The sequence below is a fragment of the Ciconia boyciana genome, chromosome 11 (genome assembly GCF_034638445.1).
Source record: "Ciconia boyciana chromosome 11, ASM3463844v1, whole genome shotgun sequence".
NCBI lineage: Eukaryota > Metazoa > Chordata > Aves > Ciconiiformes > Ciconiidae > Ciconia > Ciconia boyciana.
The window spans coordinates 22825054-22850153 of record NC_132944.1 but is presented as its reverse complement, the minus strand read 5'-3'; the positions used below and the strand labels follow the sequence as shown (position 1 = coordinate 22850153).

At 40.9% G+C, this 25100-nt stretch overlaps 2 protein-coding genes across 2 annotated transcripts in view; one reads left to right on the top strand and one right to left on the bottom strand.

Moving 5' to 3' along the window:
• The window catches only part of DNAH12 (dynein axonemal heavy chain 12), a 74381-nt gene extending 60719 nt beyond the window's left edge, over positions 1-13662 (bottom strand). The window contains exons 1-12 of the mRNA XM_072876100.1: positions 13545-13662; positions 12927-13002; positions 10012-10175; positions 7722-7812; positions 7406-7432; positions 6341-6530; positions 4938-5013; positions 3925-4083; positions 3053-3248; positions 1664-1852; positions 428-578; positions 227-318 (exon numbers count right to left, since the gene is read on the bottom strand). Coding sequence (XP_072732201.1) covers positions 227-318; positions 428-578; positions 1664-1852; positions 3053-3248; positions 3925-4083; positions 4938-5013; positions 6341-6530; positions 7406-7432; positions 7722-7812; positions 10012-10175 — 1335 coding nt within the window. The 5' untranslated portion in view covers positions 12927-13002; positions 13545-13662. The remainder of the gene's footprint in view (positions 1-226; positions 319-427; positions 579-1663; positions 1853-3052; positions 3249-3924; positions 4084-4937; positions 5014-6340; positions 6531-7405; positions 7433-7721; positions 7813-10011; positions 10176-12926; positions 13003-13544) is intronic.
• A 209-nt stretch (positions 13663-13871) lies between these two features.
• Positions 13872-18733, top strand: PDE12 (phosphodiesterase 12). The gene is made up of 3 exons (XM_072876181.1): positions 13872-15149; positions 16249-16327; positions 17078-18733. Exons 1-3 carry the CDS (start codon positions 13902-13904, stop codon positions 17518-17520), a joined length of 1770 nt encoding a protein of 589 aa, XP_072732282.1. The 5' UTR covers positions 13872-13901; the 3' UTR covers positions 17521-18733.
• Positions 18734-25100: the final 6367 nt, after the last annotated feature.

The following is a 25100-nucleotide window of genomic DNA, read 5'->3' as shown; positions in this document are numbered from 1 at the left end:
GACAGCCAACACATCAGCGTGGTACCAGCGTTCTTCTCATACGAAATCCAAAACACAGCACTACACCAGCTACTAGGAAGAAAATTAACTGCACCCCAGCTGAAACCAGGACAGTAGTCAACATAATTTTTAGCTAAAGGCTAAGCACCCGTTATCCTCTTTTCTCTTTTTATTATTGCTGTATGTATAGTGAAAATTATATATAAAATGTAGAACTAAAACTTACAGTAGTATATTCATCAAAACTGTGTTCTTCTGCTGCAAATCTTTCTATCCGTGCCTGCGCAGTTCCATCTACAAGCCAGCCATACCTCTCAACTACAATTCAATAATATTATATTAATATTACTGTAATGCATACACTGTACAGCAAGTTACTTATTTCAAAGAAGTAACACAGTTATTTAAACACTCTTCTATCACTCACCATAGTTTTCAAAATACTCCTTTGGACCTTCTAAGTTGTCTCTGATAGATTTTTTCAGTGTAGATGTGGCCCATACTATGACATGATTAGGAAGCTCAGTGTCCAGAGTTGTAGTGCCTCCCATTAGCCAAGAACGTACTGTCTGGATGTTCTAATAAGAGTGCAAGTTCTGATTATTTAAATTTTAAAAAAGCAATGCAGGGATACACATATTTTAAAAGTAAGTTGCAATCTGCAGCAGACACTGTATCAGAAAAGTATGAGACCCTAATCATGACCAAGGCCAGGTACTTCATACACACCTAGAATGACTCTTCCCAATTCAGAAAGTTTAACAGGAAACATGTAAAATGGACAACAATAATTATCCAATCTTATATAAAATTAAATTCTATCTTATGTGCAAACACACAAAACTACACCCAAAACACTCCTCTGAAAGTACCATCAGGTATGATTAAAGGCCAATACTAAGTCCACAGGGATATATCTTAAGCTCCCAGAAAGGCCATCTTCCCTGGAATCACAGATTGGGTCCTAAGACATAAATCTTTAGATATTGTATATATCAGTTGTTAGGGATTTGAGGCTTTTCTTTTTCTTAGAAAGAAAAGGAATATGAACTCTAATTTTCCTTGTCTTTGTCTGGGGATCTTAATTGTTAATGCAAGTTTATTGTAAATCATCACACATATAACTAAGGTGTTAATTATATTTCTGTGCAAAATATTAGTTCACAGAACGTACACACTGCAAAACTACTTGATTTTCAATGTTAAAAATAAATACATAAATAAATTAGAATATGCAGTTACTTATACTGAAAGCACTCTCAGGTTTTCTAAACATACCAAAGAAGAAAACAAAAAAGGTTATCTTCTAGTTAAGTTTTCTTTCCTGGGTAAGTTTTCAGCCTGACTTCTATTTAATGAACAAAGCAGAGAATTAATTTGTAGACATGTACACAGATTTGCAGGTTAAAACAGCAGACTAAAACAATCAGTAGCAGGTGTACCAATTTTTTTATGAACAAGGAATAACAAAATGAGTTTCAGAGCCTGGAGTTCCGCTGAGCATCAAGATTCATGATGTGACCTGCAGAATACTCATGGAAAATAAATACCTCAGGCTGCATTCTGCTTCCCATTGCCATGGTAGTCAGAGTCCTAAATTACTAATATTTTCACGTATGGAACAACTTAGCAGTTACATATTTAAACAAAGATAAAAGCACACCTGGAGAGTCTGTCCTATACGATTAACTATAAACAGAATTGCTTCTTCTAGGTCTTGGAAGCTTGGATAAAACTCCATTTTCTTTTCATCAAGAGTCAATTCCATCTTAAATAAAGGTAGACAATTTCTGTCTTCAGGATCAAAAAGTTTCACAAAAGCTTCAACCGTTCTTGTCAATAATTCTTTCAGCTAGGTAATAACATATATCACCTATTAGTTGAAAGAACAGAAAGCCCCATCCCACTTTCCCTTCATTCAGTAAGCCAGGATTTCCATCCATTTTAGTACTTTTGGCCCGATTCATGGATAACTGAAGTACTGAGCATTTTTCTAATTACTTCAGTGGGCATTAGTCCCCACCCTTAAAGGATGTAAACTAATGAACAAGTAAACAAACATTTCAGTAAAGCCCATGCACTTATTTTTGCTACAAAAGTAAGTCTATTACTAATACATGCTTTAAGTATAAATGAAATTATCTGGAATGCATTTTCCTCTGACTTTTTTATTTTAATATGACAATGATTTGATTAGACTACTGCTCCATTATTTTTCTACAAAGTAAACAAAGGTTTAACCTTAAAAATGACTGCCTTCTCAAACTGATTAACATATATATTCCCACTGATTATTATATGCTTAAATAGAACAATGTAAACAACATGCTTTAAGTTAATTGGAAGTTAAAGAGGATTTTTAATTTTCAGTAAACTAAGAAATTCAAAAAACAATTATCTCAGTCTGAAATCAGTGATTTCATTTAAATGTTCTTGTTTTATTATTATTAGGAAATAAAACAATTGGAAATTCCTAAAACAAAAAAAATTAGCTGAGAAACACTTCATATAACTTCCATCTTGATATAAATAACCAGGGAGAAAAAAAAGTTAACTCGCAAAGCATTGTGGTATCACTTTCCACAGAAAAAAATTGCATTTTGAAATTTTGCCAAACTATAGCCACTTGCATACACATTGGCAGAGCTGGACTTCCAGTCTGTTTGTGTAGGTATGTTTGCTTTCAAGGGAGAGAGATCAGGTTTTTTCATTTTGCTAATATATGAGACGTAACTGTAGTGCAAGATCGGTGACAGGAAGGGTCCTGAGAACACTGAGATATCTCCTTCTTTAAGCTAATTACATTCTAGTTGGTAGAATGAATAAATTTTCTGCATCTAAAAAACTAGAAGAAAAAGAAGTAGACAAGACCAAGTATTTATTTTAAATTACAGAAGTTAAAAATATTTAACACTTTGAATACTTATTGCATTATATGCAACAGATGGCTTACAATGATTAAAAAAACAGGCCCCATATCATATAATGTGTTGACTCATTAAAATTACCTAAATTTCACATTAAGTTTATCATGGAGAGGAAAGATTTTTACCTGATTAGACATAAGCGTAGCCACACAGTTATAAAAAGAGTCAACCTTATCCAACTTCACACCATTCAATGACTCCTTCTGAGTAAACAGACTGATAACTCTTTGATACCACATATTCAATATCTTCTCTTCTGCTTTAGAACAGCTTAGAGAGACATCAGTCTTTAAAGATTCACAGTCAATTGGCCCTTTCAGTCTAGAAAAGAAAGTTACAAGCAGCTTTAGAAAAAAAATTTAAAAACCCATGAAGTAAAGTAACAGTAACCTATACTGTATTACAAACTCGTTTTTTTTAGCAGAAAGCACACTGGGAATCCAAGCATCACTTCTGTAGACTTAAATGAGGAAAAAAATACCTCAAACCCCAGGAAATAAAGAATCGTTACCAGAAAAAATAATGAGGAAAAAAGATATTGAAAATTATGAAAATGAAAAGTTCCAAGATGAAAAATAAAATTCAACTGATGAAAACCAGCAAGAAATCTGATCTTTAGGATTAGTATAGAATTCCCTACAGATAGTAATACTACTAGAAGTCAATTTTTCAAATGCTACTTCAACCAGACTTCTAAGGTGATCACGGCATTAAGATTAAATAAATAATGAGGAGATCTTTACAGAATTAAAGGCAAAACATAAATCAAAAGGGCTGACACTACCAGCAATTTAAGCACCAATAATTTATACGTAACAGAGAGAAGAAAAGTTAATGTGTCATAACATAAAGTAACCTACTCAAAGAACATTAAATGACACATTGAAGAAACTGATTATATAAAAAACCCCTATGATAAATAATAGAATTGAACAAACTCTTCTCTACCAGCTTTAAAAACCTATACGGGTTAATAATTCACCGAAACAGACTTTACCTAAAACTTGAGAAATCCACTATAAGAAAGGTAGAGAATGCTGCATAACCAAAATCCAGTAGAGTTTTCATTGTGGGGTGGAGAATGTGCAAGTTGGAAAGGATTTGATTTTTTGCTTGGATAAAACTGTTATGCCATGGTCTAGAAAAATCCAAGCCTCTGGAAAAAAAAAACAAAACAAAACAAAACCCAAAACAAACATAAGTGAAGAGCTCAAGCAATACTTGAATAAAACATTCTTACATATAAAAAGTAGTATTAAAAAGCTTATTCCCTATTGTGAATAGTTATTTAAGTGCCATACACATACCCTCAATATGATGCAGTGGAAGCCATAAAGATACTCTGTCTGATCAACCATGTTTTATACTCCAGAGTATTTTCAAATCACCTGCTCTTCCTGAAGCTCTTTCAATGTAAACTTCTAACTTCACCAACTGCTAAGAGGAAGTACTTATGATCAATCTTCATACGGCACACATTCTGATGCTTCAGCAAATTGTGCAATTCAGATAATTATACTCTGTCTACCTGAATTCCTCTTCTGTTTTGGCAGAGCATAATAACCTTTCCTTTGGTCTCAAGGTTTCACCTCATAACATCAAAGTCATATGAAACCTTGGCATTAGATGCAGTTTTAGCATGTTAAAGTACAGTACAATGCTGCTGTCTGCCAGTAAACTGCCCTGTACACACACTTCATTCCAGACGTGGCTGCAATATGACTTTAGAGTTTGGGCACTCAGAGCCAGAAGTCTCATTTACAGTCATTAGTGCTACCCTATGTAACTGTAACAACAGTAATAAGACACTGTCAGTGATAAAACTTTGTAAAGCATTCAGATATAAGATGTTCAAATGTAAGATCCTCTACAGACAGAAAAAAATGTCTCATTAAGTGACTCCAGAATTAATATTGTGCCATAACTCTGTTCACACAGGTCAACAAGAATTTCACTCATGCAACTCAGTGTGTTTTGCCAGTGGGTTATTTGCTAACTTAATCCACTCACAGAGGTGATAAAGGCAAAGGTGCCTCCTCTTCATCTTCAAGTCCTTTTACATCTGGTTTAATAAGAACATTTCGTACTAGGAAAAAAAAAAAAATATATATGAACATTAGAAGAAAATTAAGCCATATTAAATAGGCACTCTACTTCCTCAGTCTTTCTCCAGGCTGAACCAAGCACACTGTAGGGTGGATACAGGTAACTGTACCATCCAAGTTTCAAAACACTTCTCCCAAAGGTAACTAAAAAATCACAGCTTCTGCTAAGTATCTATACAGATTCAGGTGGCTCAATTCCAATTCTGTCCCCTATTCATGAAGGTTTTCAGATAGTCTAGTGTTTAGATAATTAAGTACTTTCTTAAGTAATTTCTTCACTAAGAGGGTGGTCGGCCACTGGAACAGGCTCCCCAGGGAAGTGGTCACGGCACCAAGCCTGTCAGAGTTCAAGGAGCATCTGGACAATGCTCTTAGTCATATGGGTTAGTTTTAGGTAGTCCTGTGAGGAGCAGGGAGTTGGACCCGATGATCCTTATGGATCCCTTCCAACTTGAGATATTCCACGATTCCCAGTATTTATGGTAATCTTGTTTAAAATAATTATAGTGGGATACTATACATATATACATAAGTATCTCACTGATGACATTATGAAGAAGTTAGTCCCATGTTAAATTGTGTATTTTTTTAATCTGCATCTTTAAAAAGATCAACTATCCACCAAAATATTGACAAAATTTGGCTCAATTTCAGATTTCAGATACTATAAATGTAAATAAAGACATTAATACAAGGCAATACACTTTCAAAATTCCAGTTCATGAATCTTTTAAAAAAGTTTAAAAATCTAAGTGAGTTGTATAAGTGACATCTGAAAACAGCTAATTATCTTTGCAGATTTTTATTGCAAACTTCCTCACGCATAGAAAGCAGCATCAGAAAACTTATGGATGTACTTGTGGATGAACAGCTTAAAAAAAGCTGCTGTTCCTGAAGAGGCAAAAAAAAGAACGACTACTACATTAAAAGTTTCTACTTTCTTTAGTAGAAAAGAGCAATACATTCTTGCATCAAATTAACAAAACATGTTAAAGACTTAATGAAATAAGCTCATCAGCAATCACCCTTTTTCTCATGAAGTCTACAGCTGCCTTTTCTTTGCTTGAACTATACCTTCAGCTGGTTTACTTTTTACTAGTCCAAATAAAGTCAGCAAGTTTTGCCTTAAACATTACAGCCAATACACATTTGATGAGGCAGAAAAAGAGAAATCAGTGGTTAATTACAAAGATCTGGCTGAGAGACCAATCTAGAAAAATTCTTTTTAGGGAGAACATGGAACAGCTTATGATATATATATACACATTAATATATTAATATTAGTACTGTGTAGTTTCTGGTACTTACCCACACATCTTCTCATGCTCATTTCATAATCCCTTACTATCTCCCCTAAAAGCTTTTCAGCTAACAGCTCTCTCTCTTTGCCTTCCATAAGCGACTGTGGCACCAATGTGAGCATGGACATTAGCCACTGCTGCTGAATGGGAACCACCGGATTACTTTGCACGCACCTCTTCATAAAGAGATAGTTCGTCTGAAAGGACAATATTGTCAGAGGTCTAATAATTGGTTATGTAAATATTTTTGCACTAGGCTTGACAATTAAGTCTCTTTATTCACCCTGGTTGGTAAAATGGTCTCCCTGTCTCAACGCTTAAATAGAAAATACTGTACTTTTTAGTATGGCATTTTCCTTGGTTCTCTGCTGAAGTTTATGGCTGACAATAAAATAAAACAGTTCAAGGTTCATGTTATTGCTCTTTGGACAAACATTTATCTGGCAAAAAGTATGCACAAATGGGGGGGGGGGTTGGCCAAAGAAACAGGTATTTATGCTTTTGAGTGATATATTTGTTATAAACCAAAAAGGGATATGAATCTCTACAGTGTTCAGAATGAGTTTACCTAACATTGGCTAGGAAAAACATATGTTCCCTTAAGCTACTTAATATAAATATTGTAATGCTAATTTGAGTTTAAACTGGCTCTCAGAGACAAAGTTTTATTTTAAAAACTACACACAAATTCCAGGATTTGTACGTATTCTTCAAATCAGGTGAACGATGTCAAAGACTACTTTTTGTACAGGCTAAAGTACGATCTATGACCTCAACTGAAAAAATTCTGAAGCCTGTTAGAATCTTTTCTAAGTAATGATCTTTAACTAAGGTTTAGATCAAAACTTAAATTACTGATGGACATACTTTCTGTAATAGAAAAATACTTTCCTTCTATTGGACCACAAGAAAAGATTCCTATTTTGCTTCCTATTCCATTTTTCCCCAACAAGAGTACTGAAAAAGCTTTTCCTGTTTAACCACCATTAATTCCACATAACATACTCAACCCCTCTGAATAGAGACCATTTACTCTTCTACTCTAAAAAGCAGAAGAAAGAATTTAACTCACTCTTCGTTGTTTTTGCTCACTGTTCATCTGTATAAAAAGGAACAGAAAATCCTAATGTATTAAGAACATATAAACAACAACAAAAAAATCAGAAATACAAAATTTAACAAATATTATTCCTAAATAAAGACTTTATTCTGTAGATATACAGGTATCAATTTCAATGGGACTATTTGAATATATAAATACATTTATGAATTACAAAGGATTGAAATAAGAACCTTTAAGTAAATACGAAGAAGTAAGAAGCATAAATGCCCCAATAACAAAGAACAAAACAGGCAACAGTTAAAATATTAAAGAAATACTTTCTCACAGTGGAAGGCAGTTCTGGGACAGGAGGTACAGGATCTCTGTGATATTTTTCTTCCATGGATACATGACAGACTTTTAAAGCTCGCTCAATTCTAAAGTAAAACATGGAGTCAGAAGTGCAGAAAAACTACAAATAATATATTAAAAATAATGCTATCATTTTAATTGATGCAACCTGTTTTTTCATGTTTGCCAACTCTTTGATCACCAAAAGGTAAGGCTGCTTTTCAATACTCTGTCTTCTCTTGTATAAAGAGCCACATTTATCTTGACTACAATCACAATATACACATGCCTTGATTCATTTCATCCAATTGCCCAGTGCTCCTGTTAGGATTGTATCTTACTTCTCCTCAACCAACTACAACAGATCTTGTCCAACTGTATTATGGGAGGGGGAAAAAGAAAAAAGAAAAAAGAAAAGCACAAAACTCCTAAAGCTGTTTATTTTAAGACCAGCTTTTTTTTACTGCCTGTGGTTATAAATTGCTAAATAACTATCAGAAAACTTGAAATGGTTAATTTGGCATGTCCTGCCGACCTTACACATTAAAACATTTCAGTCCATCCTTTTGGGCTACACTCTGTACATATCTTGCAAAGAGTATTTCAGCCTTATCTCAATATAACTCAGCTAAAAACTCCCAAGTGGAAGTTAGACTGCCAATTTCAAGCATACACTTAAACCACTACTTCATGGGACCTTCTTTAAAAGACAGTTCACTTTGTACAAGAACATAACCTAACCAATGTTCCAGCAGAATATTCACTGTTTGTCAGATGGCTGGTCAGCAGTCATCTTACCACACAGTAAGCTATCACTACAGCATAGTTGACATTTTCAGCATACTGAACACCTGCATTCTAAAAAGTGCACTCTGCTACTGCAGGTATCATTGAAAGGTCAGGATTTACTTTACAAGAGCTAAAATTAAAAGACTTCTTGTTTGTTAGGTCTGTATTATAACAGCCTTTAAACTATTAAAAGAAAGGAAACATCTTTCTCTGCTTTTAACTTCTATATAGATTAACTGCTTTCTATAACTGATTGTTGCTACCATTATTTAAAAAAAAAAAATAAAAAAGGCAACCCCCCCAACTTATACTTGCAATAAATCAGATTCCCTTCTGTGATCGATTCTTCTCAGACTTCAATCCTGCAACTTAGTTTTATACCACTGCCTAGCTCCAATGAAGCCAGCAATTTGGGACACATACAAGTATCTTTTGAGAAAAAACAACCTGTAATACTTGGCCACTTAAGAATTTAGCCACTGAAGTAGAACATCAATTGCATAGGAATTAGTTAAGTAACTGGTCACCATCACCAAACCTAGTCATAGCAAATGGAATCACTAAAAACCCACACCAACAAAAATAAAATTATTGATATAACTGACAATACTTAAAATGGGTTAAGACTTGTGTAGGTCTTTAATTTCCATTTCTTCTTCTGAAGGTCAAAATAATTTTTTTCTGTGCTTTTTAATCCTATCAAATACCATTAGATTTCCTCACCTTTTTAATCGTTTACATGAGAATGCAAGTTGCTACATATTTCATATTACTACCATAAACAATGCAACCTTAGCCCACATAATCCTCATGTTTATGCCAAGATAATCAACATATCTAGGGATTCTTCAGTAAGTTCCTGAAAATAATGTAGGTATTTCAGGAATAAATTTATATCAAAATAACAATAATAAAAAAAGAACCTAATTTTCTATTAGACCTACACAAATTACATGAAAGCAGCCTTTTCCTATTGTCTTTCCTCCTTTGAAAGGAAAATCTTGAAAGACAATTTTATGTGAATTTACCACTCATCTTGGCAGCTTTGCTCCTCTAGCAGCGACACAGATCACTACGCTCAGCAGCAAATGCATTAAGATAGTGACAAAGAAGCCTGTTAGAAGTAGACCCACATTGGGATCATTCACACAAAAGCAAACAAGTAATCCAGACTTCGATTCTCTTTGAAGGTTTTCATAGAGAGAAAGGATTTTTTTCACTCTCTCATAAACAATGCTCAAAATGTGAAGGTCAGTTTCTCCTCACACCTCACTCCAACAAATACCTCAAGCAGATTTTGGGTGCTGTAAAAGAAAAAACATCAGAGATTCCATTAAATGTTCTTCTATTATTAATGATTTTAGATGGAAAGTGTTCAGCACTAGTGACATCAAAAACCTCTAAAATTAACAAACACCATTATTATTTCTCATAAGTCAAAGGTGCAGTGTTCTTTCACTTGAATTTCAACATTTCTTCAATTACATGAAACTCACAGTAACTGATTAAGCATCTTTTGCTGTTCATTGCATCTTCGGTATGTCAACAGTTTATTCTGTAATGGTGACATATCAGATGTGACTGACGAAGGTGAAACAGTAGGAAGAAACGAAGTTCTCAAAGTCTTTTCATTGGAAGGTGCTACATCTGAGTGTGGCATCTAAAACCATAACAAAAACAGGATTCTAGAATACAATTCACCCTGTCCAGGAAGCAGTTTAACAGATGCATGTAACAAGTTGAATGTACATAAGACATAATGTGAGGTAGCCTCAGGGATTTCCATAACCTAGGTATGAAAGTTTAGCTTTCAGAAAACAGAAAAATACTGTATATGCTAAAATGGCAAAGTTCATCGGGAAGTGTGTACATACAAAGTCTGCAATAGTAAAAAACAATGGTACAGTTCTATTAATTCAAGATTAGCACATTGCATAAAAGTAACATTTATTACAAATCTCTTCCAAGTGCTAATCTACCAGCTGTACGCAGGACAGAAGACACCAGAAAAGCAGCCATTAACCCCCCTGGCAGACTGTACCAGACTGGCCCTGATTTCCTGTTCTGCTGGGGCCTGAGACAGCATTGCTGTTCCTGTGGCTTCAGTAGGTGACTACCTACTCCTTTCTTGTCTGGTCACTAAAAAAAAATTACTGGAACATTAAGTCCACCCATGCTAGATAACGTGGAACAAATTCGGACAAGGGTGGCCTCTAAAGTTCTGAGGAAAAAAAATGCCCCAAAGCATCCTTGATATTTGGTATTACTGTAAAGATAAAGCTGCGGCAAATTTTCAAATACAAGACCCTAGAATTCTACTGAAATGAGAGGCAGTCTTTAAAGGAAAAGAAACAAAATCATAATGACATCAACACAGACTTATAGCTTCACCACAATGTCAAACAAATGGGAGCAAAATCACAAGAAAGTTATTCTTTGGACACCATACCACTGTTAAAGAGAGACAGAAAAAGTGCAGGGAATTATCAAGAAAGCATTTCTATAAAAACAGAAACCTATTCTTCTTTTCGTGTTTCTCAAGGAAAAAAAAGAATTAAGCTTATTTTCTATGTGCAAAGTAGTCATTAAAAGTTCTGTTCCATACATGGAAAGGTTAAGAAACTTCATGACCATCTCGTAAAAAGCAGTGTAAAATCGGAGACTATTCAGAAATAATTTTGTGATGCTGAAAGTCTTGTGCTGAACTTAGCAGGCTGCTTGAGAACTCTGTCTTGCATATAAACATGTATTCCATCAACAGACCCTAGTGAGAGTGTTTTATGTATTTCCCTAACACAGAGCGGGGCACAATTTCATTTCAACTGCCTGTCTGGAAATGTTTATCCGAGCAACTGGAACAAGTGCCTCTGTAGATGACAAGCAGGTGCTTGACAGTACTTTACTCTTTTAAGCTGCAGCAACTCTGGGATCTCCAGATAATATTCACTTACAGTATGCCAAGGTGTGCATTTTCAGAAGCAAGGCTAAGCTGAGCAAAAACTAAACTGAGATTACTAAAACGAAAGAAGCAAGCAAGGTGTCAATATGGCTGAGGCAATGTGCTTGTGGATGCAGATTCCTAATGAAAAGGCGGCTTGTAATTTGGTGGGGTGGATATGGGATTCAAGCTAAGCAGGTGGGAGTTTCGGTTGTGACCACAGTGGTGGGTAGCTGGGAAGTCGAGACAGGTATGGGTTTGAAATAGGAATCCCAGTTTGGGGGTGGGATGAAGATGTGGAGCAGATAACTGAGTAACCGCAGTTAAAGATACTTGGCAACCAAAGTTCGATAATTGCCTTGTATAAAGATGGAAAAAAAGAAGGAGAAGAAAGGAAAAAACCTGTTGTGTGACTGGGCTCAGGTTCACTAAAAGACTATCCTTCTATAGCGGCTTAAGTCTTGCTTGTGGCCAAGTATGGCTGTCCCAACAGATTCACGGTAGGGTTCCCCTGGAAACACGATGCACAAACTCACAACTGCATTTCAACAGGTTCTCACAGGGGAGCACAAAGCCAAAGCTACCTCCCAAATTAGCGCTATGTCCTAGAAATGAATTAAAACGGGTGGTCGCGGAGGCATCAAAAGAAACAAAGCTCAGCTAAAGAGAGCCCAGACGGTATTACGCCTTCCTGGCGCTCCCTCGGCCAGCAGCGCCCGGGGACGCAGCCCTGTCTGTCGGGGTGGAGGGAAGCGCAGCACCGACCCCTGCCACCGCCCCAGCCCCACGGAGGGCCACCCCGCCGCCCACGCTGCCCTCACCTCTCCCGCTGCCGCGGTCCCGGGGGCGCGCCGGCGGCGGCTCAGGACAACAAGGCGGTTGCCACGGGGCCGAGGGCGGGCGGAGCGGCTGCTGCCCGCGGAAGGGGCGAGGCGCGGGCAGCGGGGCCCGGCGCCGTGCGGGTCTCTGACCTCGGGAGAGCCGGGCTCCTCGGCGGCTCTGCCGGGACAGCGTTGCCCACCCACAGCCCCAACGCCGTCCACCTTCCCTGGCGCCATTTCAAACGCCAGAGACGCACCGCGGCTCCAAGGCTCCCTCGGCCACACGCACGGCAAACGAGCGCCCGCACCACCGACCGCCCTCCGCACCGGCGGGCATTAACCGCGGCCCTTCCCGGCTGCCCGGGGCTCGCGTACAAAGCCACTCGTGTCACGGCCAGACCTTCAACCCTGTCTCCTCCGCTTCTCCCGTGAAAATAAAGCAGCTCACAGCCCTTAAAGGGGAGCTGTGCCTGCCGACATCCCTCCCGCTCACAAGGTTCACCTGCCCAAAACGGAACACTCATTCAAGGCCCGTTTATTCACAGAAAGGGTGTCTGTTGCGCTTTGTACTATCCAGACTACTAAATTACTCTCGTGATGAAAAAACAAACAACAAACAAACAAAAGAATCAGAGACTTGGAAAAATCTTACCTTAAATTTCCTAGTCTGCCACAGGGCTCAATACAGCCTAAGCAAGTCAGTCAGTCTCTTTGCGCCAGCGTTCTGCCTGCACAAAGCAGATAAAAACCTTCTTCCTCCAGATCACAGCAAGAATGCTTAAGAACTTATAATACCCTCGCGCATCAGACAGCTGTTGCTAAGCTTCTACATGTTGTAAAACTATAAATGGAAATTTTAAGAAATTCCACAGATTGACTACCCACTTGCCCACATTTGACGGAAGAGACTTCGAAATCCTAATTTTATGTCTGTGTGGGCAGAGCCCCATGAGCAGAGACTGGAGAGAGTTTTAGACCCGTTTCAGAAAGTCCTGGGCACCTTCCTAACACATTTTAGCAGCCCAGGACTATTCGGTTTGAAGCTTCAATCCAGACATGAAATGTTTCCTCACAAACAGAAAACAAACCCAAACCCTTGATATCAAGAGATTTATCCATACGCAGTCTGCACCCATCTAGACGTTATGCGGGAAACCAACCCCCTTTTCCGACAGCCCTTTGCCAGGCGGACGCGAAAGCATTCGTGGAGAGAGGGGATGTCGCTGCCGAGGGAGCAAAACCCGGCGTTTCTCTCGCCAGCCTCGCTTACCCCGTACGGGCAACTCAGTCCCCGAGAAAGGGGCCAAGAACGCCGGAGCGAGAGGAACGCCGGAGCGAGAGGAACGCCGGAGCGAGAGGAACGCCGGAGCGAGAGGAACGCCGGAGCGAGAGGAACGCCGGAGCGAGAGGAACGCCGCCGCGGGGACGAAGCTCCAGTCACGGCGAGGCGCTAACGCTCCCGCCCGAGCCGAGCCGAGCCGAGCCGAGCCGAGCCGAGGCAGCGCGCCCCGCCCCTGCGGCCGGCGCGAGCGGTGACGGTTGGGAGCGCCGCCCCGCCAGGCCTCGCTGAGGCCCCGCCGTTTCCGGGCGCGCCTCTCGGAAGCGGGCGAGCCGCGGCGCCGGCTCCATGTGGCGCAGGCTGCGCTCCGCCCTCCGGAGGCTCCGCGGCTCGCCCGCCGCCTTCCTCGCCGGCGGCGGCCGCCTGCCCGCCGGCCGCGGCGCCATGGAGCGGGCCGTGGTGCGGTGCGTGCCGAGCGAGCCCAAGCTGAGCCTGCGGCTCGTGCTCCCCGACGGCAGCGCCAGGCACATGCAGCGGGACCAGGCGGAGCCGCTGGGCCGGGCGCTGGCCCGCATCGCCACCAACGCCGCCAAGGGCCACGCCAAGGCGGCGAAGAAGAGCAAGAAGGCGCGGGCGGAGGGCGGCCCGGCGGGGGAGGCTGCGGCGGCGCCGGCGCCGGCCGTGCGGCTCTTCTCCCGCGACGGGGCGGCGGTGGCCGAGGAGGTGCCCAACGCGGCGGCCTGGCAGGACGGCGCCGTGCTGCAGATCGGGGAGGCGCGGTACCGCGTGGAGCGCAACCCGCCGGCGCTCACCGAGCTCCGGCTGCCGCGCTCGCTCCTGGCCGGCTTCCCCGTGTGCCCCAAGGTGAGCGCCGAGTTCGCCGCGCCGCAGCACTGCCTCTTCCGCTGGTACCGCGAGCAGCGGCCGGCGGCGGGCGACGGCGGCCCGGCCTGGGTGGAGGCGGCGGCCGCCGAGCGCGTCTTCACGCCCTCCAACGCGCTGGTGGGGCTGCGGCTGAAGCTGCGGTGCACGCCCGGGGACGGAGCGCAGCGCTACGGGCCGCCCCGCGAGGTGGAGAGCAGCGGGCCCGTGGAGGCCGGCCCCGGCGCCTGCACCTTCGACTCCCGGCACCTCTACACCAAGAAGGTCTGCGGCGAGGGCTCCCTCCGCGCCGTCTCCTACAACATCCTGGCCGACACCTACGCCCAGACGGAGTTCTCCCGCACCGTGCTCTACCCCTACTGCGCCCCGTACGCCCTGGAGCTCGACTACCGGCAGAACCTGCTCAAGAAGGAGCTGGCGGGCTACAGCGCCGACCTCATCTGCTTGCAAGAAGTGGATAAGTCCGTCTTCGTGGACAGCTTGGCTCCGGCCCTAGATGCTTTTGGACTCGAAGGGCTCTTCAAGATCAAGGAGAAGCAGCACGAAGGCCTGGCCACTTTCTACCGCAGGGACAAGTTCAGCCTCCTTAGCCAGCACGACATAGCCTTCAGCGAAGCCCTGCTCTCGGACCCGCTGCACAAGGAGTTGTGTGATAAGCTGGCCAAGTACCCCTTGGTGCAGGAGAAGGTGCTGCAGAGATCATCTGTGCTGCAGGTACCAGCTTTTACACGCATTCTTCCTCTTTCCCCTCTCCTCTTCCCACGCTCTGCAGGCAGGTGCAGCCAAGCTAGGTTTGTGGGGCGTCAAACCACGGGACAAGGCAGGCGAAGGATTAACAGTCTGAAACACAGACAGAACAGCGGTATGTTCTCGGTTAGCTAGGGTAATGAATAGAGCAGACGAGCAACTTAGGGACAAGAACAAAACATTGAGACTTTACTGAACTGGCTATATGGAATTACCAAAATTTGTTAAAAAAGGCAAAATTATTTCCTTTGTTTTAAGATAAAGACAGCTGCTGAAACTCTGGGCCCGGTATCAGTGGTAGTATTGGCTGCCAAGTTTTTCACTACTTACTGTTGTATGTCAGAATGTGTACTTGATAAAACTTAGATCTTGTAAATCAGTTGTAAATGAGATTAAGTTAATTTGGCTTGCTTTAATAATGCCACTTTACAACGTGACAGTAGGGAGAGAAATAAGGTTGGACAGGTTTGTGAGCTTGTTGATGCCAGTGGGTCTGCCAGCAGAGCTATCCTGTAAGTGGAAACGTGTAAGGTCTAGGTCTGTGTCAGGAATCTCAGAAACACTCCCTGGTAAAAGTTTCCTACTCGTCGTCTGAGTAGGACTAACAAGCTTTCCTTGATAACTGAAATCACCTCTAAATTTATGTTCAGTTTAACAGCTGTGCAGTGCTACAGTTTGCTTGCTAAACCCAGAGATACAGTTCCAGTTCTGTTGCAGAAGTGGGGGAATAGAAAGTAAAAGTAGTGAAGAATGGTACAGCATTAGCAACATCTTATGAAAAAATACGGAATGGATTGAAGGAAAAAATATGGCCAAACCAGTCACTTACGGACAAAAGAATGTTTGTCAAATACCTGGACCTAGTGGTAATATTGGTAATGTATTGGCTGATATTCAGACCTTACACAGGAGATAAATAGACTCAACTTAGGAGCTGTACTGTTCATTAGTTATAAGCATCAGATTCTTTGAACTGGACCATAAAGGCATAAGCTAACTATTGCATTTTTTAAAATATATAACCCCTCTGTTTAAGACTTATCAAAGATTGCTTTTTCTCTTGAAGGTTTCAGTTCTTCAGTCTACAACTGATCCTTCCAGGAAGATTTGTGTAGCTAATACCCACCTGTACTGGCATCCAAAAGGTAATTTTGTCACATTCCTGTATGTAGGATAACTGGGTTTGTAAAGGTTTTTGTCCTTCCTAGGGAGAATAGATTTTCCCCCCATTCTTTTGCAGCTATAACCTTTTCTTCTGGAACTGAGGGGTTCCTGCCTTGCTTCTTCTCTAGATGAGTCAAGCTAGGCTACTACGTCTGTTTATTTTTTTTCTTGGAGTAAGATTGTTCTAGTCTGCCTGGGAGTCAGTAGAATACAGCTGAAAGCAAGGCAAGTCGTGTTACACACAATTTGCCCAAAGAGTAGACCATAAAATATGGATAGCTTTGTGTGTGCTCGTGGCTTCCCAATCCTGTTGTACCTGAAGGAGTTATACTGGGGTACTGCCAAGAGGGCAACCAAATTGGGCTACAGAAGCTTTTAGAAGAGATTCTCCTCTTTTAAATTAGTTTTCTTTTGGTTCTGTGCCTTTCAGGAACACTGTTAGGACAGTTGCCACAAAATGGAAAACTGCTGTGATATGGGTGTTTAAGGTTCAGAGTTCTTGCATGTGCAAGTTTTAATTAAAACATTGTCTGCCTCTCTAAAACTTTCATAGTCACAAACTTAAAAGGCTTCTTTATTTATGAAAACTATTCTAAAATGTGGTGCACAGAAAATTGAAAATTAGATTACTGTTTCAGAGCTATACATGATGTATGCTTAAATGAGCAACTTGGAAAATTCCTCCAATGCTACTGCGAAGTGTTTGAAGTAATACGTTTTTATATTCTTAGGTGGAAACATCCGTCTCATCCAAATCGCTGTAGCCTTGTCTCACATCAAGCATGTAGCATGTGATTTGTATCCTAGCATACCAATCATATTCTGTGGAGACTTTAATAGTACACCGTCGTCTGGAACTTACAGTTTTATTAACAGTGGTGGCATTGCTGAGGATCATGAAGACTGGGTCTCTAATGGTGAAGAAGAAAGGTGCAACATGCCTCTAAGCCATCCTTTCAAACTGCTAAGTGCTTGCGGAGAACCTGCTTACACAAACTATGTCGGCGGGTTTCATGGATGTCTGGACTACATTTTCATTGACAGAAATGCTCTAGAGGTTGAACAGGTCATTCCATTGCCAAGTCATGAAGAAGTAACAACCCATCAGGCTTTGCCAAGTGTTTCGCATCCTTCTGATCATATAGCACTAATATGTGATTTAAAGTGGAAATAGATCAGCTCTTGTATGGTGCTTTTGGGGGTTTTCAAACAAGAGATTTAATTTACTGCTGGGGAACTGAGGTTACACCCTGGCTTGTATGCTACTAAAAGAAAAGTCAGAACAATTCCTGAAAAGTTCATGCATTTAGTGGTTCTACTGACTATTAACACACAGTTCAGAATATTTGCATGACAACTTCTCCCTTCTCTTTTTATATCCTAATAGGAAAAATAAATTTAAGACAGGCGGTTTTGAAAATTGGATTATCATATACCTTTTTATCGGTGTTTTTAAAGGATTAGGAATTATTTTGTTAAAAAAGATATCTGAATTTAATCTGATTTATAAGACAGTATACAAACTGAACCCTGCTTAATTCAGAACCAAACGCAGAACCTGAAAACAAATGGATTTAGTTGATTCAACCTCATTGTAATTACTGTCATGACAATTTTTTTAAAAATAAGTTCAGAAATAGTCTTGTTCACTTACCATTACTGTGTCCCAATTTAGTAAGTGGCATGAACAATGTACTTGTACCTACTACCTTCTGAAAAGATGTTCTTTAGGTGCCAGTGAATAGACTTTTTGTCAACAATCAACCGTGTTAAATTCAAGGTTATAACTGATTTGCAAGCATTTTGCTTGCCCACTTAATATGGGTAATGAGGGTAACTTTAGCACCTGGTAAAATTGGACTACACATGTAGGTAGCACCTACTTTGAACATCTGTTCCTTCTGTTTATAGTCACTGGCAATAAAAGAAATACTCAAGTTTAGGACAGCCAACCCTGGAGGGGAGGGAGGTTTTTAACAATATAATCTGTTTTCGGGTAGGGGGAGATACAGCATAGTTCGTGTGGTGCATCAGCTATCTGTGCCTAAACCTTTAAAAAGAAACACAAGTGACTTGCAAACCTTTATCATAATTGTTCTGTTTTGTTCCTCTATTACGTACAAAGAAGACCCAAATTTTTAGTAGTGTTTTTACCCCCATTTTTTCCTGCTAGAAATAGTCTAGTCTTCCCTATTCTGTAGGAGATAGATAATTTGGATGTGGGGAAATGTATTTTATCCATAGCTTCATTGAATGTGTTGGAGGGATTTGAATCATTTAACAGGCTGCTTTCCCCGCACCATTAGTCTGTATGAAACAAACAGCATTTGAAAACCATTTCACTAGATCTCCCTCTTTCACCTAATAAAGTTCCCTTTTCAATTGTCTGCCACTGTTGTAAACTGAATTTTTCCCAGTTACTGGTGTCTGTCGTGTCAAAACAAGTCCACCCCGGTTGATAAAAGCTGTGTACCCTATACTTGCACAGCTCCTCACCTCCACTGCATTCTGCTGGACTGTAGGTTATAGCTGGATTCACTAAACTGTTTATGTACTACTAAAAATAGTCACTTTCAGGGAGGATAGTGCTGAGGGTCATTGGTCCTGTCTCTTGCTATAGTACCTGCTGTACTGTGAAGGGTAGTGCTTTGCAGAAGCTTGTAAACATCTGCTCTTCAGCCTTTTCTGTGTTATTTCTGATAAAATTACTACTGTTTTTTGTTACTATATGTTGTGGTTTAGCCCCAGCCAGGAACTAAGCACCATGCAGCCACTCGCTCACTCCCCCCCAGTGGGATGGGGGAGAGAAGTGGAAGAGTAAAAGTGAGAAAACTCCTGGGTTGAGATAAAGACAGTTTAATAGGGAAAGCAAAAGCCATGCACGCAAGCAAAGCAAGAAATTCATTCACCACTTCCCATGGGCAGGCAGGTGCTCAGCCATCTCCAGGACAGCATGGCTCCATCACGCGTAACGGTGACTTGGGAAGACAAACGCCATCGCTCCCAACGTCCCCCCCCTTCCTTCTTCTTCCCCAGCTTTATATACTGAGCATGACATCATATGGTATGGAATAGCCCTTTGGGCAGTTTGGATCAACTGTCCTGGCTGTGCCCCCTCCCAGCTTCTTGTGCCCCTGGCAGAGCACGGGAAGCTGAAAAGCCCTTGACGAGTGCAGCAACAACTAAAACATCTCTGTATTATCAACACTGTTTTCAGCACAAATCCAAAACATAGCCCCATACCAGCCACTATAAAGAAAATTAACTCTATCATCTCAGCTGAAACCAGGACACTATAGTACCTGAGCATCTAACAAGTTGATGTTGAGAAACAATTAGTAAAGCCAACAGGCAGGTTTAGCCTCAGAGGTCATACAAGGCTAAAAAGATGCAGGCCCATAAATCTCAAAACATGTCTCAAACAACATGACATAAGACAAATTGCATGGACTGTCCAGGATTTTGTTACCAACTCTGCACACAAACACACAGGTAAATGGGAATTGACAAAAGGACTGTTCCACTAATACGCAAGTTTGTAGAAGCCTGTATTACTAGAGGTCTTGTGTAAATGTCCTTTGCAAGTACCTTTTTTCAGCCACATAAGCAGTAAACCTTCCATCTTACTCTCATTCCAGCCTCTCTTGCCTGATCCTGCTCTACCACCTCTGAATTCTGGCTACTTGTTCCTGCTCATGCCACACTAAACTAAAATAGGGAAGTGATCCAGCTAAAAATACGGGGCCTTTTCTTTTCTTGACTGTATTACCATTTTAGCGGGTCATTATATCCTGAGCTGATTCACCATAAAGCCTCTTGTGCCCAAAGAGCAAGGCAGAGGCTTGGAGGTGGGAATAAGTGATGAAAGCCTGGAACAAGGCATTCACCTGCTTAAGCACATCTGCCACAAAATGTACCACCCGACCTCATTGAAAGAGCGCTCATTTATTGTAATGGGCTTTGGTGGGCGTATGTGTAAACCTTCAGATTTCAATTTTTGCTAAGTTAGCATTTTAGCTAAGCCAAAGGGTAGCTAAGAGCCTTTGGATAGAAGGTGAAAGCAAAACAGGGAATGTGGCAATAAAAGTGGCAACGAATGATGTTAGATCACTGCAAGAGTGATGGACAGTACTCACCCTGTAAAATTAGACCTGAAATACTTAGCGTGGGTCCTTGATTAGTTACGGTTCTCTGATAAGACTAACTAAAAGGTAAAGTGTAATTCCATCTTGCATGAGTTGAAGGTGATGTCTGTACTCTTCTAGAAGACTACAAAGATGATTATAAAAGTATCAGTGATTCATAACTAAACTTCAAGATACAGGAATGAGGAGAAAATCTTGCGAACAGAATGCAGGCTGTAAACCTTGTACCTGGGCAAAGAATTCACTAATTTAGTAAATGAGGGAAAGGTTACACCTGAAGATTTAATGTTTGCAAGTATATGGCATCTTAAAGGGCAGAAAAATTAATTGGAAGATCTGTTCAAGAAGAAAATCTTAACACCTTGGAAAAACACTGAAAGTGACTACATTACAGCTGAATCAGAGGCCTTCTACAATTTGCCAGCTCTGAAAAATTTGGGGGGAAAACACCCCAAAAAACCGAACTCCACTGAGTAATGCAGGCTTGTAGGCTGGCAAGAGGAGTGGCTCAGGCTCAGTCACTTAGAATGGTAAGATTGCAATTGCTAAGTTTGGAAGTGAAATCGTATTACTTACATAGGCTAGCTGAGCTCCCCTTTTAACTTTAAAAAGCATTTTTCTCTCCTTTTTAGTACCTATCCATTACAACTGGGTTACTTCATCTTATTTTCAAACCCCAAAGCATTAAAAATCTTTAACTTCTCCATAGTACCAGAAGATGGAGCTGCTCAGAGAATAGACTTGCCTGGTATTCTGCCTCCTTTCCAAGAAACAGCAGGTCCCCCTCATTCCCTGCGTTGGTACTCGGGTCGCTGCTTCTGTCTCCTTGCAGGCCAAGGAGAGGGAGAGCACAGGAAAGCTGGCATCTGCAGGAAGCAAGCAGTAAGGGAAAAACACGGCACTGGAACAGGCCCAGTGAAATTAGATGGCCCTTGCACATGGCAGATAGTCCTGTAGTATCTTCAGGAGGAAATTCAGCCCCACGAGTTAGCGCTGGAGATTCTCCAGTCCGAGTATCCCTGGTTTAATTAGTAAAATGTGGCAGCACAGGCTGACTGCCAATAGCAGCAATGTCAGTCAGACACTGCTGGAGTGAGAATGCAGAACTAGGGTCTAGGTTAGGAAAAAGTCACAATTCAAAAGAACTGTGATTTTTTTGCGGGGTGAGAAGCAACCCTTAAGTACACCTTTGGCCCATATCCCCCATGCTCCCAAGCTACATTTACATCTACGTGAGGTAATATATGGTGCTTCCTACTCCACATAAGGTAATTTTAGCTCCCATTTTAGCTCCCCTTCCCATCTGGACCTTGCCAAGCAATTAATTCTTCCTCTCAAAATCACCTCCAGAACCCAGATATGTAAAAGCCCCATTAAGCTTGTCTCCATTTTATTTCACAGACCTAAACTCACCTGTGTTCCTCTTCCAGCAACTGGAATGCCTCATATCCTTCACGTAAAAAAATTGTGCAATATTCTCTTTTCATCTTTTCAAAAAAATTTTTTTTTGGTTAATCTACTTTCCCAGACCAGCCATTAAGGAAAAAAGGGAAAAAAAGAACACGTCACTTTGCTTCCTAATCAACTTTCCCATCTCTGATAGGGGATGCAGTAATCAAGAGAGACAGCACTGCTCCAGCATCTGCTCTGACTAGCTGTTGTCTCGGGAGGGAGGAGTTTCTTCTCTCACACTGGCTCCTGCTGCGGACAAACTTGCCACTCACAAGAACATGACTAGAACTAAGAGTATGGCAAGACTGGCCTTCTGGAGGTAATAGAAATGTGGCTAGTTTTTGGGTTGTTCTGGTTATTATGAAATGTAGTTTAGCCATGTATGTGGTATGTACAAAAAACAACCAAGTTCTGTCAGATCCTTCAGAGTGGTCTGGCAACTGGGAACTCGTATTCCCTGACCTTGTCCATACGAGCCAAAGGGGTCTTAGCCACCTGTGACAGTTAGTACTTGGATTCCTACATATCAGTATTTCTTGTATCACTGCTATATTTGAAGGGACTAATGCAAGCCTTCACTAACATGCATTTATGTATCATGGTAAAGCAAACAATAATGCAAAGTATGAATGAGAGGAGGAAGAAAAGGAAAGAGAAAAATGGTACAAGAAAAGGGGAAAAATACCCAACATGCTAAGGAGTCAGATCTTTCAACACCTCAAATTAATTGTGTAGCTGCCTCGTTTCTCACATTCCTAGCATTGAAAAAAAAGTTTCAAGACCTCCAACTCCCCTGCAGTAAGAGGAAGAGCCTGAAACATTTCACAGTTTTCCTAGAATTTGCATCAGATCCCTTAACAGAACCTGATGCTTTTACAAATTTTTCTGCACAATGCATTCAGTAGCTCAGCTTTATTCACAGGTCCAACAGCAGCATATTGAACGTCATTTCTTACTCAAGTCCCCTTCCAATACCACTCTTGACAAGGGCAGGAAAGATGTACTGGGACAAGGTGATGTGCAAAGTTGCATCAAATTGCACTCAAATCGCCTTTGTCCAGACCTTAATATAAAGATTACGCAGATGAGCAAGGGACTGCAAACTGGGCTCTGAATTCTCATTACTGGCAAAACCCTAAACCACTTTTTACACAAGCCAGGCCATTGCTGTAAGCGCCCTCGTCGTGTTCTGTTGCCTCTGGTACATTGTTTTACTGGTGTATGTTGAAAACACTGAGAACAAACCAAGCAAGTAGAAATGCTTACAGCATTTCTTGCTAATTCCTGATGCGTTTAGAACCGATTTTTGTTCTGCTTGCAAACAGTTGAACCAAAGCCCACAGATTATCTACAAAACAGCTGCAGAACAAGTTCAAGATTATCCTGTTCACAAAGCTTTTAAAAAAAAAAATTCCACTATTATTTATGTTGTAGCATTGAGTGATCAGGTTAGTTACATGTGAGAGAAACAAAACAAGCCTTTTGCTCTGGTCTGTATGTAGATCTGAATATTCAGGCAAAACTATTCTCCAAATATTGGAAAAAAATGAAAAGCTTATCACGCGTACTGAAAATACAAAGAATAAATTGTAGTGGCATGGCCAAGTAAAAGAAAAAACACTCATTCTTCAGTGTTTTGCTCTCTATAGTTAAGCTGGCCATCTGATGCACTGAAATAAAACCTCTTGTATACAAGTACTACTAGACTGACTGCCAGTGCAGTAGAACTTACCCATTGTTTCAATATAGGAGTTGATGCTACACAATGAAAAATTTCAGCTGCTGGAACTCAGGATTTCCTGTCACTACAGTAGGATGAGGAACAAGTTTTCAGCAGTCTTGTGCCTGTCCAAGATTTGAACTTCTGGGACAACAGCTCAGTTGAGGTATTTGACTTCTGATAGTGGAATGACAAACCAAGTTAGCATATCTAAACTCTTAACAGACATGACAAAATCGGATCTTCATGGGAATTTCATCTGCCTCTGGAGAGCAGGGCTGTATTACACATTGTTACTGAGATACAACATATATAGGTCACTGTTATAATTGCTTTAGCCAGAGGATAACTATTTTAAAGAATGCAAAAAAACAACAAAAGTATTTTTACCTATCCACAATGTCTTAAATGACCATCAGTGCCTTTACAGTAGCAGCGTTGTACTGTGTTCATGTAAGTCTAGCATACAAACTATCAGCCTCTAATTATTGAAGAGGATGTAGAATTTATCCTCTGAGTTTCTGTAATCTAAAAAGGGAGGAGAGCCAGTGATGAAGTGTTTCATCTCCTTTTGGTCTGTTTAAGAAAGTGTCACTGCCACAGCTAATGAATTTACTGACAGAGCGCCATATTAATGGAATATGATATGGATTTCAATACCGCATGTGATCCTGGTACTAGAAGAGATAAGGCAGCATAATAAAAAAACCGCATCAGGACTAAGTTTGTTCTTGTACTAACAGACAAGCAGTAGCTACAAAAGTAGCACTAACTCCAAAGGAGAAAGAAAGCCACCGAGATTCCAGCTCATAGCAATAGCCATAAGAATACGCGCAAACTACTTCACAATTGTCATCTGAAGGCAAGGCGGCTTTCTAAGCACGTGCACCAACCCCAGGGACTGCTGCTTAGAATCAAGAACACAATCTAGAGTGTACCTTGAAAATGTTTAGAGAATTGAGAACACTTGATGAGAATATAATAACCCGAGGGAAGTTTATTTACTTCTGTCAATTGTGACATTATTCCACAGCCCATCAAGTGTCTTGTCCCTTCCAGAGCTTAATATTACCATAAATAAAGTGTGTAACAGAGACCTTGCTTCCAAGATTACAACCTTACAGAGTACTCAGAGGCAAATATCATTTTAGTAACAGAGGTCAATGTGATCTTATCTATTTACAGGATGATTGAAGTACTCGCTTCAGTTCCTTTCTATGCTCTGATTAACACTACAGCGACTACTCAATTACACCCAGGAATTTTATTGACTTTGTCTTACTACACATCAGTGTACGCTGTAGCCTTAACCCCTCATGCAGATCCCATCACTCTTAAATGAGGCTCAAGATCTTTACTGCTTTCTGACTTTGATTTAGTGAAATTACTCATTTTTACAGCAGAATTACAACCTACTGGTACACAAAGTGAAGCATG